At 35.5% G+C, this 12,964-nt stretch overlaps 1 protein-coding gene across 5 annotated transcripts in view; it reads right to left on the bottom strand.

Annotated features, from left to right (window-relative positions):
• Trmt1l (tRNA methyltransferase 1 like) overlaps positions 1-12,964 on the bottom strand; it is a 42,587-nt gene that overhangs the window by 6,832 nt on the left and 22,791 nt on the right. For 2 of the 5 annotated variants that reach the window (XM_019208597.2, XM_033762140.1), the window contains 6 exons: positions 10,992-11,070; positions 7,630-7,796; positions 6,772-6,828; positions 2,094-2,220; positions 1,949-1,991; positions 651-1,389 (listed from right to left, as the gene is read on the bottom strand). In XM_019208597.2, coding sequence (XP_019064142.1) covers positions 1,141-1,389; positions 1,949-1,991; positions 2,094-2,220; positions 6,772-6,828; positions 7,630-7,796; positions 10,992-11,070 — 722 coding nt within the window. In that variant the 3' untranslated portion in view covers positions 651-1,140. Of the gene's footprint in view, positions 1-650; positions 1,992-2,093; positions 2,221-6,771; positions 6,829-7,629; positions 7,797-10,991; positions 11,071-12,964 lie in introns of those variants that run through there. The other 3 variants (XM_010631740.3, XM_019208598.2, XM_019208599.2) reach the window with 3 other exon arrangements.

Genomic DNA, 12,964 nt, shown 5'->3' on the forward strand with positions numbered 1-12,964 from the left:
ATACAAATGAAAAATAACATTTATATCTTTTTTTTTTTTTTTTTGGTACCCAGGATTGAATTCGGGACCTTGTGCTTGTGAGGCAGGCAGTGGCACCACTGAGCTAAATCCCCGGCCCATAACATTTATTTCTGTTGTGCACATCTGTAATATAATTTTTCTTATTTTTTTGTAATATAATTTTAATAGGAAACAACTGGAATTTTTTTTTTATAGTTATAGAAACTAACTTGCATTTCATGTATTCCTTACTTTACTGAATGTAATTGGAGAGAGAGAGAAAAGTATCCTCTGGGGCACATGCTGTAATAACAGATTTTCCTTAATTTCTGCTAAATTCACTGTGTTCATCTAACTGTCCTCCCCATCATCTAGACTTTTATATGTCATGGGAGCTTTTTTTTTCTTATGCAGTATTTTCAAACCTTTTGTTATGATGGTACCACAGCTTAATGGTTGTAAAAAGTTTCCCTTGAGAAATCAGGTAAATATGTAAATCGTTGAGACAAAAACCTAAACTTTATACTAAATCCTTTCACCTAAAATGTATATTCAGATGAAGCAAGAATGATATTAATGCAAACATGATATTTTTTTTAACTGATTTTTATAGTTATGTTAGTCTGGACAACTATTACAAAAAAATTTACACAAATATACACACACAACAAAACTTGAAAAACCAACCAAAGGAAAAAACCAATTCCAAAACCAAAAAATCTTCACTTTGTAAGATGAGTTTTTACTTCTCAGTGGTAGGCAGCACAACTAACCAAATGAATACTGGACATGCATTAACTGAGGCACTTGAGATCACCCAACATGTTTAATTCATAACAAAATCTCTCCTCTGGGATTTCTGTACTTGTGAGCAATTACAGCAGTGGTCTTAACGTATTTTGACAAAAATTTTGCGCTGAAGCTGGGTCATCTAGACTACATACTTGTAAAACACGTATTTTTGTCTCAGGCAAGTATTTCATTTCTCAAAAGCTAGTAATAAAAGATCAGTGTGTGGAGTATGATTTCTTAAAAAATGAGACAATATTTTAGCTTTGTGTTTGTGAAATATATGAGTGATCTGGAAGAATGCTGTTTCTGTATAGTCAGGGTTAATTCGATCTGTAAAAGGCTTTGATTTCATTTGTATACTAACCACAGAAAAACATAAATATCATGGGTCACTTCAAGTGAAAACATGATTAAGAATAGTAAAGCATAACATGAGCATGGAAGCACATGTCTACAGTCCCAGCTACTTAAGAATACCAGGCCAGCTTGGCTAACACAGCAAGAATCTGCCTTAAAAAAAAAAAAAAAAAGGTTGAGGACGCAGCTCAGTCCAAAGTACTTGCCTAGAATATGAGGCTCCAGGTTTGATCTGCAGCACTGAAGGGAGAAAAAAAAGGAAAAAAGAATAGTAAAGGCTTGCTTCCTAATGTACACGAATTCTGAACACTAAGCATGTGAACTTTTACTGGATTACTAAATAGTAGGGTGATCTCAGTCAGAACCTTGGCTTCATATGAAATGCTTCCATTAAAGTTTAGTTTTCTTTAAAATAAGAAAAACCTGCAAAGCTCCCAAACCAGCTAAGTTAGAAACTGCTAATTTTCTGAATGAAAGCACTGTTTATTTTCATACCACTGAATTGAAAGAATAGAAAAAAAACTACAGGTGGTATAGAGAACTATGGAGCCATCTATAGAGACACCTGAGAATAAACTCTTCGCTCTATCTACCATCTTCTGCAGCTACTTGCTGCGGCTTTATCATTCACTGACATTTCAACCCTGTCAGCTACTGTATCCTCTGATACTGACGGGACATGGCCTTCTGATTGTCCTCCAGTGTAAGTGGGGGTGCTATACTTCAAAAGGATCGATTTAAACTGTATCAGAGGTGCATCTGTACGAACACCCATTGGGTCAAAATGAGTTCGGCTTACTCGAAAGCCTGCTTGAGAAAGATAGCACAAAAACTTTTTTAACCTGCAATAAGATGAAAAAAAAAATTAGGTTACTATGTTTGTATTTCACTTAGAATGATACTAAAATATGATACATAACTTTGCCATCCACTGGCTATCTTACTTTGGCATGTTCATTCCTTTAATGCTGTGTCTGTGGATGTTATAATAGAAGGGAGGATGTTCAGTAATGACGTCAGTCTTTTGTTTCTTAATTAAATTTGTAATCATTTCACTACTTTTTCTCTTTCCTGAAATACACACACAATTAGTACTGTCTTAAAAATTATAATTAAGTGCTTATACCTATAGTTTTTTTCTTTTTTTTTTTGGTACTGGGGATTGAACTCAGACTGTATGCTTGTGATGCAGGCTGTAGCACCACTGAGCTACATCCCCAGCCCTTAACTATAGTTTCAAATCTAACTACTCTGACATAAAACTTCAACCTATTTATCCAACCTTAATTTTTTTTTTTTTGATACTGGGGATCGAACTCCAGTCCTTGCGCTTACAAAGGCAGGCAGTGTGGCACCACTGAGCTAAATCCCTGGCCCCAATCCAACCTTAATTCTTAAAATGAGATAATTTATTGTATGTTTTCACTACTCTTTATGAAACTTTAATATTTGTTCTCTGAGTCAGAACTTCCCTTCTATCAAGACTCAAAATAGCAAAAGTGGGCAATAAGAGCAAAGCAGGAGACACAGCAATATCTAACTTCAAAGCTATATTGCAAAGCAGTAGTGATACAAATGGCACAGTACCAGAACCAAAACAGACACATGGATCAATGGAACAGAATTGAGGATACAGAATGCTTTTCAGACATATTCAACTATTTAATCTTTGACAAAGACGCCAAAAGCATATACTGGAGGAAAGATAGCCTATTCAACAAGTGCTGCTGGAAAAACTGGTTACATGTTTGTAGAACATCCTTATCTCTCACCATATACTAAATTAAAGTGAAAATGGATCAAAGATATAAACATTAAAACAGAAATATTAAACTTTCTGGAAGATGAAATAGGTAAAACACTTGAGGGCCAGGGATTTATCTCAGTGGTTCCGCTGCCTACCTCACAAGCATAAGGACCTGAGTTCTATCCCCGGTACCAAACAAACAAACAAAAAAACCATGTGAAGAAATAGTTGTAGGAAAGGATTTTTCTTTTCTTTTCTTTTGTGTACTGGGGATCAAACTCAGGACCTTGCACTTGCATGGCAGGTGGAGTGCCACTGAGCTAAATCCCTGGCTCCAAGGAAAGGATTTTCTAAACAGAACCTCAGTTACACAAGAAATACCAGCAAGAAACAACATATGGGATTATATCAGACTGAAAAGCTTTTGTATAGCAAAAGAGTCAATCAGTAGAGCGAAGAGACAACATACAGAATCGAAAAAATATTTGCCAGCTACTCCTCAGAGGACTAATATCTATAATATATAAAGAATTGAAAAAAATTAAACCACCTAAAATTAAAAATTCAGTCAAGAAATGAACAACACTTGACAGAGGAAGAAAAACAAGTGATCAACAAATATATGAAAAAATGCTAAATGTCTCTGGCCATTACAGAAATGCAAATTAAAACAACACTAACATTCCAGAAAAAAATGGCAATCAAATAATAACAAATACTGGATGGCTGTTGTGAAAAAGGAACTCTCCTGCACTATTGGTGGGAATGCAAACAAGTATAATCGTTATTAAAATCAGTATGGAAATTCCATATGACCCAGCGATCCCCTTAGTAGGTATTTTCCCCAAAGAGCTTAAGTCATTATCCGTCAGTGATACTTGCATGCCAATGTTTACAGCAGCGAAATTCATAAAGCTAAATCTTGGAAGTAGCTTATATACCCACCAACAGAAGACTGGATAAAGAAAATGTGTTATGTATATATCATGGAATACCACTCGGTATTGATTGTTGATTTTTTGGCCTATGCTGTGTTGACTCAGAATAATCATATAATTTAAGAGATATAGAACAGGCCATAGACAACTGAAATAAACTCTTGAAAAAAAATGTGCAACAATGAGTGAAATGCAAATTAACACTAAGATTCCATCTCACTCTAGAAAGAATGGCTACCATCAATAAGGAAAGTAGTAACAAACACTGCTGAAGCTGCAGGGGGAAAAGGAACACTTCTACACTGCTAGTGGAAATATACTCTAGTAGAACCACTATGGAAATCAGTGCTGAGATTCCTCAAAAAACTAAAACTAGAGTTTCCTCTGAGCCAGCTACTCTTCTTGGTATCTTCCAGAAAAAATTAAAAGCATCATACCATACCAATATAAGAACACCCATGTTTATAGCAGCATAGTTTGTAATAGCTAAATTTTGGATTTTGTTTTTGAGACAGGGTCTCACTATGTAGTTGAGACTGACCTGGAACTCACTGTGTAGCCCAGGCTGGTCTTGAACTCACAGCAATCCTCCTGCCTCAGACTCCCAAAAGCAGGGATTACAGGATGTGCCACTACACCCGGCTAATAGCTAAATTTTGGAAACTGCCCAGATACCCATTAACAGACCGAAAAAATGTGGTATTACACAGTAGGGCACTACTTAGCCATAAAGAAGGATAAATTTGAGTCATTTATAGAAAATGGTTGTACCTTGAGACCACAATATTAAGCAGAATCAGACACAAGCATAAATGTTGCACAGTTTCTCTTAAATGAGAAAATATAAATAATAATTTAATGAACAAAATAAAAGATAATATGAAATAGGGAGATAGATCCTCTGGAAATGGGAAGGGGAACTAGAGACAGAGGATTTATAAAGATGTGTTATGCACCTTTATCAATTCCCCACAGTGTAATCATTGTATATAGCAAACATGTACAAATAAGCATAAAAAACAGAAAACAAGAGCCCACAGAGATTAGTTTCATTTTCTTAATTTATGTTAGAAAGACTAAGAGATTTACAACATTTTAAAAGCATATATTTATGTTTTACCTTATTCTAAAAAGGATTTAAGGGCTGGGGATTTAGCTCAGTGGTTGTGCTGCCTGCTTCCCAAGTGTAGAGACCCAAGTTCAATCCCCGGTACCAAAAACAAACAAACAAACAAACAAACAAACAAACAGGATTTAAGAAAATTCTGCTGAAATTGGACCTAAGTCACACAATTAACTATACATAATAACTTAGACCTAATGTTCCTTACAGTACACCTTTGTCATTCTTCCAACAGAAAAAGTAGAATACATCATTTCATTAAGAGAGTTAAATGCTTTAGTTTAGTTTAGTTTAGTTTTGTTTTTGGTACCGGGGATCAAACTCAGGACCTTGTGCTTGCGAGGCAGGCAGTGGAACCACTGAGTTAAATCCCCCACCCTTAAGTGATTTAAATGTTAGCAAATTAGTTGAAGATGCCAAATAAAGAAGACCGTAGAAAAAGCATAATTTATTAAATTATCTGATATTAAGAGGAATTTAGGTTCTCTTTGAAGGTCAACACTGAACTATGGAGCAACTAATATAAAATTATGGCTTGTTATTCTAGACTACTACTCTTTACCTTAAGACTATTTTTCTCTATATTCAAAACACATTTGGCATCAGCAGGCTTCTTTTTTGGCAGTACTAGGACTGAACCCAGGGCCTTGCACTGTGAGCCACACTCCTAGGTCTTTGTAGTTTTATTTTAAGACATCTCACTAAATTTGGCAGGCTAAACTTTCAAGTCTCCTGCCCAGCCTTTCAAGTGCTAGGATTACAGGTGTATACCACTGTGCTCCTTGGTAAGATTGGCTCATGTTAGGTAGCCAACCTGGCCTCGGGCTTGCGATTCTCTGGCCTCTTTATATTCAGTTTAGTATCTAAACTTATTTTTTTTAAAAAAGCAAAATGAACCCTAGATATTAAAGCATTGCCATTTTAACTCTTAACCTTTTGTTATGAATCTGCAATGTCTAACACAACTACATTTTAAAATATGCATATATTCTAAAATTTATAAAAGGCCATATAATAGGGTATTCTGGTTAATCAAATTAAATTGCTGTATATCATACACTAATGTGTAATTTTAAAAGAATAAAATTTAATCTGTACTATATTTTATTTTTTAATTGGTCTCACTATGTAGTCCAGGCTGGCTTTGAACTTGCCATGTAACCAGGCTGCCTTGAGCCAGCCATCCTCTTGTTGTGCCTAAATTCTGGGATTACAGGTATGCACAACAGCTTGCTGAATAAAATTTAATCTTAATGCTGCAATTTTATCACGTTATTTAATCTCATTTTAGTTCACAAAGTTCTTCAGGAGGGATCACTACATATTAAAGATATAAACAAAATCAGGCATGGTGGCGCACACCTGTAATCCCAGCACTTGGGAGGCTGAGGCAGAAGGATCACAGTGAGCTCGAGGCCAGCGTGGGCTACACAGTGACTTTTTTTTGTTTTTGTTTTTTTTTTGTTAGTGAGGATTGAACTCGGGTCTTTGTGCTTGCGAGGCAGGCGCCAGAACCATGGAGCCAAAGCCCAGGCCCCTACACAGTGACTTTGAGGCCAGTCTGAACTACCTACATAGTGAGACACTGTCTCAAATAAAACAAAACAACCCAAAACAAAAAGTGAACAAAGTACATGTTAACAGAAATGCTGAACTGTGTAAATGCTGTTAAATCTTACTCTAATTTGCTTGTTAGCATATGTTGAAAACATATTTTGAGAAGGCTACCAAGGCAATCTCTCTTCCTGTCTCTTTGTATGTGTTTTATGCCAATATACGCATACGTATGTATACACACCCAAATACATACGTACCTTGTGCAATGTTATCTGTTGTATCATCTGTAGTTTTAACAGATACACCATTTTCTTCTAAAATAAAAACAAATGGGAAAAACATTTTATAGATGACATTAAAACAATAATTTAAAGTTTAAATATGTTTATGAATTTCATACAAGAACATACAACAGATTCTGTAGAACAGGCTGTAAGAATTATGTAACAGCACCTTCTTCTCATTACTTATGAGAGGACTAGGATGCTTAGTAGACCCAGCCTTATTTTTTTATTTTTTTGAGACAGGGTCTCACTGTATAGTTGAGACTGACCTGGAACTCACTACATAGCCCAGGCTGGTCTCAAACTCACAGTGATCCTCCTGCCTCAGGCTCCCAAGTTGCTGGGATTACAGGCATGCGCCACCATGCCTGGCACCCACCCTTATATTAATAGCCTACATGAGTCTGTATTTATAGACTACAAAAGCCTATTTGTTCTGAGGAGAAAAAAATGTAGCTTTACTGAATGATACATGATAATCTATTTACTGTGTCTTAATGGACATTAGTAACATTTTGGGCTATACCGCTGCTAGAATTATATAACGTTTTTCTTTTTAGAAAATTTCTAAGGTCTTTCTAGAAAATAGGTATACAGAAAGGCTGGGGATTTAGCTCAGTGGTTCTGCTGCCTGCCTCGCAAGAGCAAGGACCTGAGTTCAACCCCTGGTACGAAAAAAAAAAAAAAAAAGGTAGCAATGAAATTATGATTAGACTTATTACAGGATTTAAAGCACATGATTATATTGCTTTTGATTACAATATCAAAGATAAGAGTGATGTGGTATTTTTGGTAACCAATTTATAAGCTAGCTAGTGTTCAGTAAGTCACCTTGTTTGTTGAGATTTGAAGGTGCATGATCTGAAAATTGACTCTGAGGAGTACACTCTGATTCAAAAATCAATGTCTTTATTAGGGTCTGAATGTCATCCAGTCCATGGTGCACAGATTCAAATAGCATTCTTTTGAGGAACCCAGTATTGAAAAGAGAACTTGACCTGAAGGGAAAAATAAAATATAGAGAACTGGATCTGAGAAATGTTTATTTTTATTTAAAAAGTCTCCATAATTTAACAATTAAAACATGTAATTATGGGATAGAGTAATATCAGAATCAAAAATAATTTATGATTTAGCATTGCTTGTTTATTCCTTTCCCACTTCTTTTGTCATTTCAGTTCTTTAAACTAGTAGTATTAGCCAAGGAAATTTATTCAAGTTAAATTAGTAAAAATTTATTGAGCTCTTGTAAGTAGTACAGTACTAAGAAATGTGAGAATGGTCTGGTGGGTTATGTATAATTAAGATATACTTAATTATAAAGTACAACATTAATCCTATAAAAGCCTGTAAGTTTAGACAGGAATATAATGTAATGCAGAGGTCTTTACAATACACATTCTAGTCAGTAACAGAAAATCTTTTTTTTTTCTCCCCTAGACAGGGTCTCACTATATAGTCCATGCAGGTCTTCTTTTTTTTTTTTTTAGGAATGAAATGGATGATTTTTTTTTTTTTTTTTTTTTAAGATTTCTTTTCTTCTTTTTTTTAAGTCCATGCTGGTCTTAAACTTGGTATGTAGCCCAGACTTGCCTTCAGGATCCTCCTGTCTCAGCCTCTTAAGTGCTTGGATTGCAAGTATGCTGTATGATGCCTGGCTTAGAGTAAATCTCAATTCTCGTGTATATATTGGCGTGCGTGATGGGGGGAGTCACACAAAAGATTACACAGGATAGTGGTAGTATAGTTTAAAAATAGCCCGAAGGTGAATATAATATACTTCCAATTTGGGAATCATAAGTATAACTGACAAAATATGAAATTTCAAGTCAGATAAACCTGGATTCTAATCCTGGTTTTACTACTTACTATGTGATCTTGAGAAATTGCTGCTTTTAAGTCTTGAATTCCTCATATGAAATTGAAAATAAAATTTCTCATAAACTTGTTATGGGAATTAAATTGAGTTAGTGGGGGTTTATAATGCCTAGTATAAAGTGTATCCTTAAATGAATGGCAGTTGTTCTTATCAGGGTTAGAAAATATATATGAAAGGATATGTAATTTTAAAGTATGAAATGAATGATCAAGTGAGGTATGGTGGAAAATTACTGTACTGCTAGCATTCTAGGAAGCTGAGGCAGAAAGACAGCAAGTCAAACCCATCCTTAGTGAGCAACTTAGTGAGATTCTATCTGTAGATCAGTGTGAAGAACCTAGGCTTAATCTCCTGTACCACCCCCTACTTGTACCCACAAAATCCACATGGGTTGAAGCACTAAGGAGAGACTTCAAAGGGAAGTACAATTTGAATAGGGATTTGGGGAGAGAGGGAAGATATTCTAGATGAGAGTAAAGGCCAAATAATGGCTTTGACTTAGGAAAACACAAGGCATGATTTAGAGCTTAGTCCTGGGAAGTAGAAAGCTGAAATTGTTGAAATGCTAATAACTACTGGCAATTTACTTTTCCTTTGTGATACTGGAGATTGAACCTGGGGCCCCTGCACTGAGCTATATATCCAGACTTACTTATTTGTAGACAGGGTCTCTCTAAGTCATTGCATTTTCACAGGCTGGGCATGAACTTGCAATCTTCTAGCCTTAGCCTGTGGGCTAATTACTAACTTTTCATGGTTTTTTTTTTGGGGGGGGTACTGGGGATCAAACTTGGGTCCTTGCCCTTGCAAGGCAAGTGGTGGTACCACTGAGCTGAATCCCCGGCCCTAATAACTAACTTTTTGGGTTAAGTTTAACAAGCACTTAAAAACACTATACCCTAATTTCCTCATCAGTAAACTCAGGGTGCTGGATATTCCTTCTGATTCAGTAATCTATTAGTCTTATTTTTTCCCTGGTACCAGAGTTTGAACTCAGGACCTTATGCCACTGAGCTAAATCCCTGGCCCTGTTATTCTTAATTTCTCTAGCTCTGAGATCAGTAAGTAGGATCACTATGTAGGAGATGATATAGGTATGAGAGTCCTGAAAGATAAGGCTATGTAATTGGTTTCTTCTTTTTTTTAACTATGTCATTCTTATATTTACAAAGGAAATATGTAAAACAAACAATGGGCATCAGCATAAACATATTTGTCATTTTTATCAACTTTTAAAGTTTAGTAGATGGCTAAGCCTGACCTTGTAAAATAATGAGAGAGAAATTTACAATGATTCATATCACAATGTTGTTAGCAATCTTAAATTTTTTAAAACTTATTTTTTAGCGATCTTAAATTTTTTTTTTTTTTTTGGTACTGGACATCAAATTTGGGACCTTGTGCTTGAGAGGCAGGTGGTGGCACCACTGAGCTAAATCCCACCCCTTAAATTTTTATAATAATCGCTAGTAACAAAATTTAAGGTATGGATTATGATTAAACACAATTTAAGGAAAAACATTAAGATACTAGAAAACATAGTAACTAGCGAGGCACGCTGGTACATGCCTGCAACCCCACCACACTGGAAGACTGAGGCAGAAAGATTCCAAGTTTGAGCCCAGCACAGGCAATTTAGCAGCAACTTAGCAAGACCCTGTCTCAAAATAAAAAAATAAAAATGGTCGGGGATGTTCAGTGTGAAGGCCCCGGTTCCATCCTTAGTACTGAAAAATAAATAAAAAATTAAAAAGGGCTCAGGGTCTATTTCAGTGGTGTAGTTTGATTCCCCCTACTATAAAAACAGTAGCAGCAACAAAGTACACCACTTGTTACCAATGATGGAAAAGCACACATACATTAAATATCTGCTGTTATCCCACCCAAACAGCTTTACCCTTCTCATCAAAAAGTAATTCCTCTATGCTTGCTTCGGTAGCACATATACTAAAAAATTAGTTCCTCAAGACCTTTTATATCAGTTGATTCTTCTATAAAAAGTTACCACTAATATTTTATAATCATGACTTAGTTCTACAATGATCAATTTTAAGTCTCCTTTTTACCATTCAGAAATGAATCATCTAGGTTGTAGCTCATACAGGTCTCTCTTTCACCCTAGTGTCTCTTAGTTTGTCATAAACTAGGGAGAATAGTAGAATAGTAGAGGTTCAGAAACATAGGAAGAGAGGAGTCATAATTATTTGCCTAGACTTAAAACTGAATCTAAGTTTTCTTGCCTTTTACCATATCAGTCAAAAGTTAATCAATCAATCAATCAATTCTGAATATGTTGTTATGCTTAGGCACATACCACAGAGGTCCAAGTTCTATTGCTGTCTTTCCAGGCATGCTTCCATGACAGTTACATGGCAACTGTCTATATGGGTTTTCTGTTAAAATATAAATAGATAAAAAGAGAAATAAAAGAAGAAATGACTAATGCAAATAGTACTTATTTTTATTGCAGCTTCTGTATACCGAGGATCTACTACGTGCTAGCTATTGTACTAAGTTTTTTAAGAAAAAATATGTTTGATGCCAGGGATTTAGCTCAGTGGTTCTGCTGCCTGCCTTGCAAGCGCAAGGTCCTGAGATTGATCCCTGGTACAACAACAACAAAAAATCATATATATATGTCTATATCTGAAAGTGGATGTTAAAATCTCAATCATGCAGATTACAAGATTAAACCTTAAAAGCTATTAAAGTTAAAAAGTTACCCTTGTCAAATCACATATTAGAGGCCTAACTAAACTAGTTTTTAATGGGCCAGTGATGTAGCTCAGTGGTGTTGGCGCCAGCCTCACAAGCACAAGGCCCCAAGTTTGATCCCCAGTACCAAAAAAAAAAAAACAAAAAACCACCTAGTTTTTAGTTGTTACATATATAACACATATCACATATATGAATTACATATATAACAAGAACTTCTATATTTTAAGATTAGCAGATTGGGGTATAAATCCCATGTAACTAGCATCCCAATCAAAATACAAACATTTCTTAAGTCAAATTTTCTGTAACAAAAAAGAAAATTACTCTATTTCTATTATAATACTTTATTCATATTTAGCCCTAAAATGTATGCTAGAAGAACCTAATTCAGTTTAAAGAACAATAGGAGGCCAGAAATAACCACAAGGAAATTGGGGAGGTTTTAGCATTATTCTTCATTTCCAAAGTTGGGCAATGGTCTAGAACAGGACTTTAAAATTTAATGAAGGCCCAGAATAGTCATTTTATTTTTATTCTTTTGGTGTTACACACAGAAACAAATTCAAATACATGTAGAATTTAGTACAACAATAAAGGCTGAAGTCAGGTATGGTGGTGCACGCCTGTAATTCCAGCACTCGGGAGGCTGAGGTAGGAGGATCGCTGTGAGTTTGAGACCAGCCTGGGCTACTTAGTGAGCTCCAGGTCAGTCTCAACTATGTAGTGAGACCCTGTCTCAAAAAACCAAAACCAAAACAAAACAAAACAAAAGTAACTCTTATAAACACTAATATATAGAGAGCTCTTAAAAATTTGTATTAAAAAACAAAAAACTAAAAATGTTGTCAGCTACTCTTTAGACAGAGGACTACATCTAGAATATACAAAGAACTTAAAAAAAATTAAACCACCTAAAATCAAAGATACGGTAAAGAAATGGGCAAGAGAAGAACAGACACTTCACAGGAGGAGAAATACAAATGGTTAACAAATATATGAAAAAATGCTCAACATTACAGAAATGCACATTAAAACAATGCTAAGATTCTATCTTACTCCAGAAAGAATGGCAATCATTAAGAGGTCAAACAATAACAAATGCTGGTATGGATGGCGGTGGTAAAAAAGGAACTTTCCTGCATTGTTGGTGGGAATGTAAAGTAGTACAACCATTATGGAAATCAGTATGGGAATTTCTCAAAGAACTGAAACTAGAAATTCCATGAGCCACCAGCAATCCTCCTGCTAGATGTCTTCCCCAAGGAGCTTGTCATCATGCAATACTACAAGTGATACATGTTTATACAAATATTATACCAGTGAAACCAATGTTTATAGCAGCACAATTCATAACAGATTAATCCTGGAAGCAGCTTGTATACCCATCAACAGATAACAGATAATGAGATAAATGACATTGTGAAATGGAAAGCAAGGGGCTAAAGGTGTAGGGAAGGTGGGATGGGTAGGGGAAGGGTAATAAGGGAAAAGAAAAAAATGTGAGAAAATGAAAAGATGGAAAGAGGGTGTTTGTAAATGGGGAGGGGAGGAGGGGGTGAAGGGAGGGCA

The sequence above is a fragment of the Fukomys damarensis genome, unplaced genomic scaffold (genome assembly GCF_012274545.1).
Source record: "Fukomys damarensis isolate Sample0158 unplaced genomic scaffold, DMR_v1.0_HiC HiC_scaffold_11, whole genome shotgun sequence".
NCBI classification, from domain to species: Eukaryota; Metazoa; Chordata; class Mammalia; order Rodentia; family Bathyergidae; genus Fukomys; species Fukomys damarensis.